The sequence below is a fragment of the Labrus mixtus genome, chromosome 13 (assembly GCF_963584025.1).
Source record: "Labrus mixtus chromosome 13, fLabMix1.1, whole genome shotgun sequence".
Classification (NCBI taxonomy): domain Eukaryota; kingdom Metazoa; phylum Chordata; class Actinopteri; order Labriformes; family Labridae; genus Labrus; species Labrus mixtus.
In genome coordinates this window covers 24855966-24871252 of record NC_083624.1, presented here as the reverse complement: position 1 = coordinate 24871252, position 15287 = coordinate 24855966, and the positions used below count along the sequence as shown (strand labels likewise).

Below are 15287 nucleotides of genomic sequence, written 5' to 3'. Positions count from 1 at the left end.
TGTCAGTGTTTCATGTCTGTGACAGTGCAAATCCATGCCATATGGGTTGAAAAACACAAGTTAAATAATAATTTGCGTAAGTAATACAATCAAATAAAAAATACTAGACAATGACCTAGTGTAGGCGCAAAAATACCAAGCATGTGCAGAATATGGGGAATATATGTATGCCTTTATAAGATGCAGTGAAGAGGTTATAACAGACAACAGGGCCGGCCATTGAGAGACAATAAAACCGAAAACAAGCCTGCAGCCCGACAGAAGAGATAAGGTGTTCCGGTCTCTGTCGCTCTGTCTGGCCTCTTGTCCGGGATTGAAATGAGAAAGTAGAACGAATAGTTATGGCCTCATTATATCTGTTGACGGGAGGGGGGGGGGGGGGGGGGAGTATCAAGGGAGCACTGCTGAAGGTGGATCCATATTTACTTGAAGGAGCCTGTTGAGCCAGACAGGGGCGGCTGAAGGCTGCGATGGCTGCATCACAGCTCGGGGCTGCAGCAGAGAAACAAAAGCAAGGGGCTCTAATAACACAGGAGGTATGTGAGTTGGGGGAACAGGGATTTTACTATGACTTTTACTACCTTAGAGATAGACTGCATCTATCATCTCCAAGATACCAATTCAAAGATATATTCAGCCTGTTGGTTTATACACATATCTCATCCTGCAAGATTTCCTTGACTGAGCAAGAAAGAGTTCATGTTGTGACGAGACATTTTTACTATGAATTTGAATATGTAGAGTGTAAGCTGTTAAAGCCAACATGAAATTTCCATATGGTAATTTTCAAAATAGCCCTACCGTTAACAGCTGAATATTCCCCTATGAAAGTGTCTAATTTTCTTTTTATTCACAATGGTTGCCTGAGGGTAACTGAAGACACACTAGCTTAACTGAACTAGCTTATTTGAATTTGAAATACTTTTGAAGGGTCACTTAATGTTATGTAAATGCAATGACTGATTTAAATCCACCAGCACACACACACACACACGAACAACAAGTAAGTAATCATTTAGCTCCAGCTGACAGACAGTTTGTGTGAGCTGGTTGGTGTGTTTACAGTAAGAACATAAAAGTTTTTGGCCAGGGATGAGGCATCAGTGAGGAGGCAAAAAGTATGTGGGAGGTCCCCCAGGCATTTGGCAGAAATGAGGCCCTGAAGTATTCTGGGAGTCTGTCACCAAGGCAGCATGAGCATTTCAAGGTGTCTGAGCTTTAACAGAGCAATGTGCCAGTGCTGGTGTTGAATGACAGATACGGTTTTTACTACTACAAAGTATGTTAGTCCACACAGGATATTCCATGTATTTCCCTGTCAGGCTCCCAAATTCCTTTCCTGCTCATTCATAGTGTTGCAACACAACGCCCCCACTCCCTACCGCCTACATTACAGCCTTTGAATCGAGGACATTGCACTTGATTTCCAGAAAACACAGCAACAGGAAATGGGTAAAACTGTTTGAATTCAACAGAACTCCTCCTCCTTGACTTCTGCACAAACACAGAGGACTGACCTAGTGCAGTTTTTAAATCTGACAGAAGTTGCCAACCCGGTCGGGTAGCACAAATCCTTTCTCCGTTTTCACAATATCCTCTCACAGAAGGACAAAGATGTGTCAAGCCAAGGAAGCTACGCTCTGTTATGTTAATCTTAATTTAAATAAACACAGATTTAGTTAAAAAATGGGGCTTATCATGCCTCTCTGTAACTGCTCTTTTTGATAAAACACAAACCCCTTAAAAAAAGTGGCTTGCTAGCGTGTCAAAAAGAGGAAATTCCTCACGCCTACAGGACAAAATCTGAGTATGTAATCTGTCCATGTGAATAAATCTCAGAAGTATAAACTTGACTGTAGGAAAGTGCACATTAAGCAAACTGAAGGAAATGGAACCACAGAAAAAACAACATACAAAAGGAAAGTGAACCCTATTGTAGGAACCACTAAGGAAGGAAGTTATGATGTGTATCTGAACCTACCTCTGAAATTTCCCATTAATTCAGGTCCAGAACAGAACAGAGCGATCTTGCTCTGTTCGATCTCAGCAGCTTTAGGATAGAAGTGAACCCAGCGATGCTGCACACAACGTCCTTTATGTACACGGCTTACAGGTTCTTCAACATTTCTCTTCGTGTTTCCCTCCAAATATTGAGGAGAAAAGTAAACTCACTGAACTTCCTAGCTGTTAACAACTTTGGTATGTGAAGAGCTGACACAGTTTGAAGCAGACACAGCTGAGAGGTAGAGGAAAGCTAAGTAGTCAAACAAGGTCTGTGCAGCTTTTGAGGCTGTCATTAGGTTATTGCCTGAGGTCCAGACTGCTGTAGTTCCCACAGAGTAAAGATGACCTCATTCTGGTCTAAACAAAGATGCAAACCAGTGTCTAATTATTACCATTATGGTTATTTTCCCTGACTAAGCAGAACATAAACACTATTTATAGGACAGCATGACAAGGTCTTTGACTAAAGCTAATGACAAAACTATGGGAGAGCAAAGGCATGAGACTAAAAAACTGTATGTAGATTATTGCTTCATTGGTTTAGAGTTGAAATGAAGGGATTCAATTTGAAATGTTAAAAATAAAGTTGAAGTTCTGTTTTTCATTGTGAGAATTTAAAAAATCGTATACATACACATTTTTTAGCTTATATTTGACAGAAATTTTAAAAGTGTATCATTATTTACTATACTGACATTTTTATTTTATTCCTGAAGGGAAAAAAAACTACTTTTAGACTGATTTTTTCCATATCTTGCAAAAATACCTGAACTTTAGATTCATCTTGGGATTGCTATATAAAAATGTTTTACCTCCTCTCCTCTTTAGTCCATGTGACTGGCTGTGATACTCTGCCATTCAAAACAAACCTGAAGTATTTCTTTCAGTGACAGATTTGTACGACTTTTAAACATAAGCATCTCTCTTAACAAACACTATCAGTCAGGGCTTAAGCTGCCCTTTAAAGCCCCAGTGTCTCCTGGTATGCCAAGACACAGTATTAGTCTGACTCCACCCTGACTCATTGTATTATGTGATCTGATCTACTGACCTCAGACTCTGGCCACTCCTCATCGCTTCTTACACAACTCATCTTTCTCTCCCTCTTTGTGGTACAAGGTGGAAAAGGGAAAATGGGAAGGATTTTTGAATCTGACTAGTACCGTTAAAGTGACAAGTCTTAATAAAGGAGGCTGTAAAAGCAGCTTAAGAGAGTTGAGACAGCACCATCGTCCCAGATTCAAAGACTGCCTCATGCATCAATTTCCTCCACAGACATGAATTCATCAGCTCGCTGATCCTTCTGAAAGCCACCTGTGCCTTGTGTCACCTTCCCCCAGGAGCACCGCACCAGCTAATATGATATCAGTCGTCATGCTGCTGCATTTACATGTACCCAGAAAACTGGGTTACTAGATGAAAACAGGTTAGAGTACATGCACAACGGACTCCTGATTATTGTAACTCATAAAAGGCAGCTGGTCAGTAAGCATATTTTTCTTCAGGACAAAGGTTGAGCCAAAACTGCATATTTTCTCTAAGTGTATTAGTGAGTTGTCTTTTTCCTGCCAAAGAAAATGTTTTCACTGGGATTGATGGTGTGTGAGGTCACGCTCTAGTTGAGGAAAAGTTTCTTTGACTGTGTCTGTTCTAGTCTGTTTCAAGGAAACAGTACGACAAAAAAAAATCCTTACTTGAATGCCATTGCATACATATATGACATATAAGTAGAAGCAAGAATGTACATTGCATAAAACTGTCTTCTTTTAAATCCTCTTTGCTAACACAACCTTTCAGATGTAAGGTTAATGCAGAAATCTAACAGCAAGCAGGTGACTTCAGTGCACTCAATATTGTGTTCCTTTATTTCCCGCTTTCTTACTTCAAGGAGAAGATAAACTACCATCACCTGAGCACATGCAATGTTTCTCCAAGTCAATAGATCCATTGTCTGTCAGTCAGAGAGGAAGAGATTTGTCTTTAGCAGGCTGTGTGACACCAGGTCACAGGCATTCAGCACAGACAAATGGAGATGAGCTCAGAAATAATTATACATCAGCCAGAATTTCAATTGCAGGGAGTCTCAAGGAAGCAGCAGTTCAAATGCTGATTGCTCCGCCTTGCTAAGCTTAAAAGGGCAGAGAAATCTGCTGCACAAACAGAGCTGAGAGCAGAAACACAGAACAGAGCAACAGGCCACATCTCTCTTCTTACCACACCTTTATTTTCCATAAAAAAGAAGAGATAAGTAATTATTGATAACTGTCTTATTTAAGATTTTGGCATTCCACATAGAGAACCAAACCTGGCAGTGCATGAAGGGAAATCAAAACCCAAAAAGCTGCATTGTGTGCAGTTAGCTAATAAATACTTTTAAGTTCACCACCCCATTTAACCTCAAAACCATCCGCTTTAGTATCCTTAAAAAACAAACAAGAATCACACCAAAAAAAAAATTTGATATTCACTGCTTGGCACAACTTCATTCCATACAGGAGAAGAGCTGATCAGTGGAATCATCTTGTTAATATAAATAAAAACCCACGCGGCATCTGTGGCACATGATTGCGTCTACATTTTATAGGTTGACCTTCCAGCACTTTGTAGCATGTGAAACTTTCAGAGGCCAAAACAGTCTTGTTGCTAATCTCTCAGCAGATATGCGGAAGTCCCTAAAGACCCACAGTGATTAATTTATTCTATTAAAAAATGTATTGACTTGACTTCCTTCAATAAAACTTATATTCTAGGTCCAGTATAGTTTAACAGAATGTCCCAAGATGAACAATAATGTCTTTCAGACTCAATAAATTCCCTGACAGAGGTAGATAAACACTTTTCTATCAGCCCAAAAAAGCATTCACAACAGCAGCATTCTGTCTCCTTCAGCGAGTCACTGAGTTCTCAAACAATTTCAGAAATCCCCTGCAGCTCACACTATTAGGCTAAACACATGGTTAGGATGTGCTGACCGAAGCCCCGACAGAGTAATTGCTCTGAGCTGATTCATGAATTGGAGCAACACAAATAAATATCTCAGTGGTCCTAAACATACTTCATGGCATTGTTTAACCTTAACCTCAGAGAGCACACTCGGAAGTATTTGCAAACTGTGACCCCTGTGTCACACACATTTGTTTTAGGAGGATGACGAGTACTTGATAAGCGCATGATGAACATGCTGACAGCAAAACACAGAAAAATAGTTATTATTAGATCCCTCAATGTTTCACTCTTTGCTTCACTTAACAGCTGAAAACGCTTTTCTCATAAATTGACACACCCAACAATGAAGGAATGTCTCCTTTCCAGAGCAGAAACTGTCTTCCATGCAATAACTCTATCAATCATTGTCCTGAATAAGCAGCAGAGAATTCCTCTGTAAATAGACACATACCTGTTCTTCTGTTGATATAGGATTAAACAAGGTGAGAAGTATGAGCGCAAATGTCAGCACGACAGCATCTCCTCCACCTTCTCAACAAAGTGGACTTGCAAAGTAAATCATTGAGAAGCTGCACCCATGCTTTCCTCACACCTTGAACCTCTGCCCGGCAAATGTTGCAATAACCTGCGGCCTATCGGAGCATGTGTATCCACGGGGCAGGGCTTACCTCTGAGTAAAGGCAGGAAACACAGTCAGAGTACAACACATAAACCTGCAAAGACTCATTCCAAACCCTGTATGCACAGAACTCCCGAGGCTGCACTTTATCTTGCAAGATATGTTTAGTCAAAAGGGACATGGAGACGATGACTGCAGACCAAATAATCCATGTTTGCACTGTGCAGCAGTAAAAACACAAGACTTACTCTCCATGAGGAACTACTTCCTGCAAAAATCATTCACCCTCGGCCGCTTCACTATTTCCTCACAACAATACCTTCACAAATAGGAAGCAGAAAGGCTCAACTCCTGTCTCATCAGCTGTTCCCAACATGTCACCAGCAGTAATATGTTGTGACAGAACGGGACATAAATTATTCTGATTGGATGTAAATCCCTTTAACAGAATCAGAGTTTATGCTTGACGAAGACATGCTTCATCCTGTCACACATTGTTAGACAAATACATTTAACACCCTAATGCCTTTCCGCATGCAATTACAATGCAAACACAACAAGGCAGCAATGCCTCCCAAGAAGGAATTACAGCATAATGCTGTGTGTACATCTCTGGAGAAGTCAATAAACGGAAATCATTTTTAGTGTAACGGATGTGGCACACAGGCACGGACAAATGTAACAGAAGATTTCATGCACTGAGCTTATTGACAAAGTTGCATCATGGCCTTGAAACTATATAATTTAACCCCATTTAACAGTTTGGCTGAAAATCAATGCTGCAGTTTTATATATACATTTACAGTTTTTAAAAGTATTTATTTGCTGTGTCAAAAAATGTGCAAGTCTTTCAAATGATCATGTTTGGATATGATGTCATGTGAAGTAAAAAAAAAAGTTTGACAGGTACTACAATGCTCTGAATCAGGAAAGAAACAGTAAAGGTAAATTAGCATAACAAATATTCTGCTATCAGCAATGTTCTGCTGTCATAATGTAAGGTGTCTCTGAGGTGAATAACTGAGCTCACTCAGCACTTTCTATTAGGACTGATTACAGCAAAAAATGAACTAGCCAGAGAAAATGAATCAATCAAAAAGCTATAAATTGTGTAAATCGAGCTGAGCTGACTGCGTCCTCATGAAAGGGACAATTTTGTGGGTCTGTTGCGGTAAAGGAAGAAGGGCTTTTACATTAACTGTCAAATAAACACCTCACTATATTAATGAAAATCTAATGTGCAAAAGTGACTGTGAAGAATAAAGATTATATTTATGATCAACTGTGCATTTCAGTGTTGTTCAGTGTGATCCAAGCATGTTTTTATTCTGCGATTTCTCCACCAGTTAGTGGATACGTATATGCGCCTTGTATTTCATTAGGTGTTATAATACCAGAAAATGCTAGCAGGTATGTCGCACGGAGGCTGGTCCTCGCCGCAGTGGCTGTGGGCTTGAATCCGACCTTGGCCCTTTGCTGCATGTCATCTCCAGCGCTTTCCTCCCAACATTTCCTTTCTCTCCTTAGCTGTCCTTTAATGAAGGCAAAACGGACCCAAAAACAACACTCAAGAGAAACCTTTATGATTGTGATGACTCTCTTTATATATTTAAAAACAATAAATTGATTATCTTGCCACTCAGCCGAGGTTCAGTTGCAGCAAAATCATAAACTGCTGAAACATTTCCCTTCATAAAACAGCATGTTACTTGAATACTTTAAGTCTTGTTTATATATGTTAGACCTCATTACGTCATAGTGCCGGTTAAAGTTATGTGGCATGTAAATAAATCAGTGGCTGGTATATATTTGAATCCACCAGCTACAGTGGCAGGTAGGTTATGAAGGTAATTTCCGTCCCTGTAACAACAAGTATGCAGATAAACTAAATTTAAACGAGGGAAAAACAAAAATGAAGGATCATCAAGGAGGTCAAGGCTAATCAGAGTAAACCCAGAACCAGGCATAACTGAACATTTAAGCTGTAAGTACATTTTATATCAACATATTAGCAAACTGATATACCACGCATGATAAACATTGAAGAAGAAAGGAGACATACAGGTTTCTCTGATCACTATGACCTGCTACATTAATCTCTTGAGATTATCTGCATAAACAGAAAATCATTCCTTCAACTTGTTTTCTGTTAATACAACATATATTTGTTTTACTTTTGAATGACTAATCACCTGTGCTTCAAACATGCCAAAAATCTTAATGTCAAACAACAATAACAAAAATGCATGCAGAATCCAAACTAAATTTGTGTCTCTACTTCACATTTTACACAAAACATTAGAAGACGATTTTGATTGTGAGTGGACAAATAACCCAATTAACCCAACACAAAATTAAACATTACATATTAAGAAGTAACATAATAGAGGAAACTCCTGTTTCTGTGAGATGTTATATAACCAGCTTTAAGACAGCAATGGATAAGCACAGGCCTTGTTATGTACTTCCTGACATCTGATTAGCATTGGCACTGCCTACATAATACCCTGACTTCACAGTGGACAGAGGAGTCATGCAGCACGCTGCTTTCCATTTAAATGTGTGCGCATTAACTGTCAACCGCAAAAACAAACTATTGAAGGTCAAGGTTGTGATTGTGAACATTTTCAGGCCCTTTTGCATCATGAATCCTCGGACTAACAGTGTCGAATCATGGTTTATTGAATTAGGGTAGTCATGATTTTGCTATTCTAATTTTGTACACCTCTTATTCCATTCTGCAGACAGCAAAGCCCTAATCTGATGTTCTCTGTAACATAATGTTCTTATCAATGTTCCTTTGCCTGTATATGACACATTAAACCAAATAAGGAAAAGGTAAAAGAAAAAAAAGACTACATAAATGTGTTCTGCAGAATGATCATTTTATAATTAGCGTGCAAAGTGTGAGATGTTGGAGAAATAGCAGGTTGCTGCAAACAACAAAGGTAAAGAGGCAAGGTAAAACAAACAACTGCAGCTTTTACTGGTACCGCAAACAACACAGCACGATCAGAAGCTACAAAGGTGCAACTGTTTCACTCTTCACAATCTTGCACATGTAATTAAAGCTATTAATTCATACTACAAAGGGAACATTTCCTGAAAGGATTTTAGCAAGTACATTTCTTTTTCAAATTAAATTGAAAGGAACAGTAGGATATGCTCAATATCACGCATACTAAAAGAGAATCTACATCAGAAAACCAAAGTAATAACTGGAATAAGGAGAAACCCTACAGTCAATCCTTGAACCTAACTTTCAGGACACTGACGGGCATTGAACTGTGATGCAGACAGAAAGGGAAAGCAATAAGGAATGTAAATGTCAGGTCAGCCAACCAGCACCAGCTGGCATTTTAAAACAATGACTTGGTTCATGTGAGTTTACAGTGAATTTGATATCCAAACTTTTGAATCGATTGGCATAGTTTTTTCTAAAAATTGCCGGTGCTCTGCTCATACACAGACTGACAAAAGGCGATTATCTCCGACTGAGACGTCCCTGAGAGGAATGTAGGGTTTGCTCGATGGCACCGTATGGATAATACATCAAAGCGTATTTAATTGAAAAAATAAATCACACCACAAAAGTTGGTTAGAATAAATTCCCTTTATATGTACCCTGTAATAACTCAAAGAGGATGTGTATGACTTTGCAGTTCTGCTGAGGTATCTGGGGTTTTATTTGAGGCATTGCTTGAATTTATATCCTCATGGAGCTACAGACTACAAGTGTGGGTGCCATCACATTCACTCTATCACATGGGAATTTCTCCAAATCTTTCTCATATCCTGTGTATGAGATAAAAGTATGCTATATATGTTTACAACTCTTCACAGTTCTACTGTGTGATAGATTTTTAAGACGTTTTTTTCAGCACTCCTGAGTTTATTTCAACCTATAAAGGAAATCCTAAAGATGTGTGAGCACCTGGGAGTGAATGTCCGTCTTAAAATGGGAGGGCTTGGTGTGTCAGGGCCTTAGGGTTACTGGTGCATGAAGAGGAGATTGCACTTTCAAAGCCTGAAAAACAGATCTTCCATAGATGAAAACAAGGATTTCAAGGGTTTGTGTTAGACAGGGAAGGACTGGTTGTTCTGGGATATTTCTTCTGCTTCCTAACAGAGCACATCTGACAACAAAGCTTTGTTGTAAAAAGAAAGCAAACTTCTCGGTTTAAGTTGTATCAAATCCATGCACTGCTGCCTTGAGGCTACGAGCATTTTCTAGCTTTGATGTCGTCACTCTATCAAGTTACTTTGAAAAAGAAAGAAAAGGTACAGTAAAGGCTTTGATATCACACAGTGCATGCCTGCCTTCAGACTCTATGGCCGCATGCAAAGCTTAGCATCTACAAAATGCCATTTTAAATGTCATGTGCTTGAACTGTATTTATTCATTCCTGATGCCAACAACTCCCTTTTCAGAGTTCATTTTACGTTTTAGCTGTCTTTTTAATGCCTTGACATTTAAGAAAAGTGAATCTCCTGCTTCTTGTCGGGGTTACATGGAAACAGGTGAGGCGGACAAACAGGCGGACTGTCTCAGTTTTAAGTTGAAGTCCGGGAACATGCTCAACCCTTGTGGTCATGTAACCTGACATTGGGGAGATGCCTTCACCTTCTGACTAAATCCAGCCGCAGAGTGCACTCACATACCACTCTGGGATGATACCTGATCCTACAAACAACTATTTTAGGGTTTAAAAAGTCTAAAGCAAGAAGAACACTGTCTATGTCTTTGCTGAAACAATGGGTAAAGGGAGGCACAAGCTGGTGAAAATGTTTGAGAATCAATTGTTTGAGACATTAGTTAAACAGGAAAAGTCAAACATTATCTAGTATCAGTTAATTTATCTACCGGTAATTGGGATACTTTTTTTTTTTTTTTTTTTTTACATTTTGGGGACATTTCATCGACTAAACAATCAGTTAAATAAAATAATAATAATTAGAAATAATATTGAAACACTAAAGATCTCCAAAAGCTCAGTGTTACACTTTTATAAACACTATGCATGGCTCAAAAAGTCATTATTCAACATTAGATGTCACTTTAAAATAAAAAACTTGTATTTATGACTGCAGAGGTAATGGTAGTGTTTTCAGGACTGCTTATTTATAATGTCATTCATTCTCTCAGTCTCCATTGGGATGGACTCCTTCTCCACTCCTTCTACAATCAGAGATAAAGAGATAGCTTTGCCTGGGGTGATAATGTGAGTAGCACTTTGAAATATTCAACAAGGTATTACGTGCCCTGTTGAGGTAATTCTGCAGACAGATAGGCTCAGGTAGACGGGATTGTTTGAGCCAGGAGCTTGTAGGAAGTCTCCAAAACAGCAGCAGACACTGGTGAGAGGCTGTCTCTCAGACTCAGCATGTCAGGCCTATGGAGGGCTATTTTACCGGACAAAAATCTATTGTGCGCCTAATCCCTAAAAGCGCTGACATGCTTTGTGTTCTGTATTATCTTTAGCTGTCCGGGATCCAACCAAAGCATGAAATTTGGGGCTCTTTCAGGAATCTATCTACATATCCAGTTAGATCAACAATCAGCCAGCAGCCGCACATGTTATGGCTTATGCAGAGAGGACTTTGCAAGTCTGAACGCTCTCACCTGCAGTATGCTTTAAAAAAAATACTTTGATCATTATAGAAAAACCCATTTAATAGAGGAATAGGCTAGACTGCAAGTTAGTGATTCATGTTAAGCTTTATATCCTCCTAGATACTAATACCATCTTAGAAATGTATTTATTAAAAATGAAAAAAAAGAGATCTGTCTGCTTATTGGTTTATTCCTTAAGTCTCTAGAATGATGTATCAAATACAGATATTACATATTCACAAAAGAAATCCCCTATCAGGCACATGTTTGTTCTCAGAGGAGGCAGGAGAGAAAGATAAACTCTCTTAAGACCTCACCATGCAAATGTGGAGGGAAAGACGCTGTGAGGGGCATGTGGGATTCAATAAAAAAAAAGATTTTCCACTACAGTGTGTGAATAAAGGCTCTTCTTATTTCACCACAATGGCTGCGAGTCCTTCCCAGACACGCACAAAAATATTCATTCAACATCTACCACACTATTCAACCACAAATTTGCATTAAAATACAATCTCTTAAATCATCCAGTAAGAGATTCACTAGTGTCATGTAGACAAAGACTGTCAATCATACATTTTGTTTGTTAGTATGATGTTAGTGGTTTTGTATGTGTTTATTCTGCATTAAATCTACGACTACACTGATATCATAATAGATACTTTCAAGGGTTTGTGAGCAGTAAATAAAACACAAAAGCCTACTGCCACTCAGCAAATGCTCTACATCTAAGAGCACTTGACTCTTGATTGAATTGTGAACAAGAGATGCTGACCTTCTCTTGCCTGACTGAGGAAAGAGGTTGATACTCCAGCACTTTACTTCAATACACACAGGCATGCACATACTGCACCACACAAGATTGATAACCATTTTGTTCCCAGGCAAAACGGCTGTGAGGCGAAAACTGGAAAAAACTTTCCCTTTCTTTACAGAGGGGGAAAAACACTTTTTGATCATGGTAGAAAAAAAGTAAATCTGACATGTCGCCTGACGCAGGGGTGAGGGCTTAAGCCTTGATGTCGGACCAGACTTAGGGAGTGAAAAAAATACAAGGAGAGGAGGCCCGCCAAAGGGCGCTTAAACTATTCAACTGTTGTCAGTTTCCATTTAAAAGGACTCACCGTGAAGACTGAGTCAAACAAACACAATGACATACAAAAGAACTTCTGCGGGCATTTCTGTGGGTCTCTCTTCTAAGACACAAGGATGTTCTTCATGCAAACAATCTTCTTGTTTTGTGTAATAATAATCTTAATGTCTCCATAACCAGTACAAAATAGAATTCAAAAACATGTTTTGTTGTCTTGCAGAGCAGGAGTAAAAAGGGAATGACAGATAAAACTGTCATGTTGGCTGGATTTCTGACCCGCTTTAATATCTCACGGTGTGACAAACCCAGTGACACTGATTTGGATAATCACTAGAAAATATTCACAAAAAACTTGATGCAGAGTTCTACTCTTAAATCCAACATCCTGCTGTCCTTTCAGTTCCACACTTAAACCACACTGAATGGAAGTCAGCTGTGTGGCAGGCAGCGCGTATCTAGTGTGGTAATGTGAATCACAAGGGAAGTAACAGAGTGATTCTTCTCGGGTATGTGTGAGAAAGAGTGAGTGAGTTCACATTTACCATATGAACTTATTCTGTTGCCTGGTGAAAATCTTTTACTTGCACGATCATGTTCACATCAGTGATGCAGGAAGATAACCTTTCTGCACCTGCATGGCAACAGGAAGAGTCTTAAAGCACTGCTCCCTATGCCATCATCGTTTATGTGAAAGCCTGGTGAGTATGAGACATAACCTCAGGTGAATAAACATTATGACAGAATAAATAAATGCTTCCTTCTTTTTTTTGTTTTATTTAATCAAGTCTTAGCCAGACTGCAACATTGCAGATGGATTGAAGTAGAATCAAATGCTCTATTCTCCTTGCTATGGCATTTCTTACATTAGGACTTTAGTAACAGTTCATACAACAAGCCCTGCTTATTAAAGTATTGAAGACTGAGACATTGATTTGGTGTGGCATACAAAACATTCTGTTCAATCAGACCTGCCTTTAAAACCAAAGTAGAACAAGGTAAAGGACATGTGCCTTGTGTAAGACTATAAATCCTGAGTGAGTGACATTGGATTTGTAACTGCTCCCCAGCTAATTAACCAGGCTCAAATACTGCATTAGCTCAGGTAATTTGAATATCTATGTTACAGCTTCTTAGTCAATACAAGTTAAATGTTTTTGTTATTATTTCACAGTACAAAGTAATGAATATTCAATTAAAAGAAACGCCCCATCTTTACATGCAGATCAGGGTCATTAAATATGGCGTAATTTCAATGTACCTCGTAAAACGTGAGGGTAAAGGTAAGCTCATATGTTGGGAGAAAAGAGACTGGATCTCCGCCCCTCGGCGACCTCACATTCCAGGGATTCTCACACTGTAAGCTCACCTGCCTTTTCATTCACCTTTTAACAACCCGCTTTCAAGGACATTAACCGAGAAAAGTGAGTTGCTGTGTTTTTTGATACAGGAAACTGAGGCCGAAGCATTTTTTTCACCCCTGAGTTTTCGTCCAAACGGTAAAAAGCACGACAAGGAAGACAGCGCCTGAAGGTCCCTCAAAGGTGTGCGTTGTTGGCGATGACTCGGTCACAAGAAAAAGATTAGCTTAGTATTAGATTCACTCCCGCTGTGAAGAAGCCTCAATAAGTTTGCCCTGCGTTACAAGCATACAAGAAAAGCCCACTCTTTACTTCACACAGTGAATTCTCGACTTTCTGAGTTCAGGAACCCTCCTTCCTTGCGCACAAATTCCTTTATTTTTTCCCAATCCCAATTATTCCGCAGTTAGTGAAGCAGCGGGGGAAAAGGAGTTTACATACCTTAAGAGGACTGTTCTTAAGCTGGCTGAGCTGCGGCTCGGTTCTGCATTAGTACAGGTTAGTTCACCGGTAAAGTCCAGTCCTTTAGTCCCATGCATGTGGAGGAGTGAAACGCGCCTCCATAAAGCTACAAGCCGAGAAGAGGAGGAGGACCCCTTCGCTGCTCCCTGCTTCCACACAGCAGTCCCAGGCAATGCGAGCGGGCATGACGTCAGTGGGAAAGTGGGAAAGCAGTGCACACTCCTGATTGGTTTCGACGGTGGCAAGGGGCGTTCCCAAGGAGGTTCGTATTATTGAATGAACCAATGACAGAGGAGATGATAGTTTCCTTGGTTACAAATTTTGTCAACTTCACAGAGAGGGATAGCACAAAGGTAAGCTAGGGTTCAGTGGGTAAATGTTATTTTTACAGTCATTTTACATGTAAAGCAGACTTGATACAAGTTACCTGTGTCTTACGAGGTTCTGTTAAACTCAGCAACGTTTCTATTCTCAATATTGGTCTCAAGTATCTTTCTGGCTTTTGTGTTTAGCTTACTGACAAGATACCAGATGCTTATCCGTAACACATTTCCAGCTCACCTGTTTTTTTTTACTGCATTAGTGTCTGCATTAGTTTGTGTTCCCTAGTTATATTGTTCTGCTTGGCTGTCACTTTTTTTTCAATTAAATTATTGGCCCTCAAGTGTGTACTCATTACTAGTTTATGTGTCTCTGGAGTGAAGACAGTTATAACTAAGAAAATCAAAGGCTTATGTTTGGCAGCTATTATATCCAGGTGACCCAACATTAGCTTCCATTTGGCGTTCATATTATATATAATAATTTGTTTTCTGCGTAAAAAATAAGCCTTTTTGTCCGCTAGACCAAGAATAGCAATTATCTTCAATGGATCTAGAACAAAGCACCTTAATATTACTCAGAGATTAAATCAGTTCCTCCATTCAATTTCACAGTCTTAATCTTAATTAATGTCGTGTGACCAAAACCTTTTTTTTTCCCAAAGTTTGAATCAAAGCAAAGTCAAAATATGTTTCAGACTCCAGAGGCATATCAGATCACACTCTAGCACCATCTGTCACCTTTCAAATACTGAAACTTATGAGAGTCAACTGATTTTCTAGCACTATCATGCAGATCTTGATGGGAAAGTTTAGTTTCTCATTGCTTTATTTCTTCTGGCTAGTATTTTCCTGTTAATCAATTAAATTACTC

The 15287-nt window shown here is 39.3% G+C and overlaps 1 protein-coding gene across 7 annotated transcripts in view; it reads right to left on the bottom strand.

Annotated features, from left to right (window-relative positions):
* The window catches only part of LOC132987338 (plakophilin-4-like), a 77619-nt gene extending 63353 nt beyond the window's left edge, over positions 1 to 14266 (bottom strand). For 2 of the 7 annotated variants that reach the window (XM_061054339.1, XM_061054344.1), the window contains exon 1: positions 14073 to 14266. Coding sequence is in view for 4 of the 7 variants with exons in the window: in XM_061054337.1 (XP_060910320.1) it covers positions 1982 to 1997 (16 nt within the window). In the remaining 3 variants the exon portion in view is untranslated. Of the gene's footprint in view, positions 1 to 1981; positions 2100 to 5401; positions 5543 to 14072 lie in introns of those variants that run through there. The other 5 variants (XM_061054337.1, XM_061054338.1, XM_061054341.1 and 2 more) reach the window with 3 other exon arrangements.
* Between the last annotated feature and the right edge of the window lie 1021 nt (positions 14267 to 15287).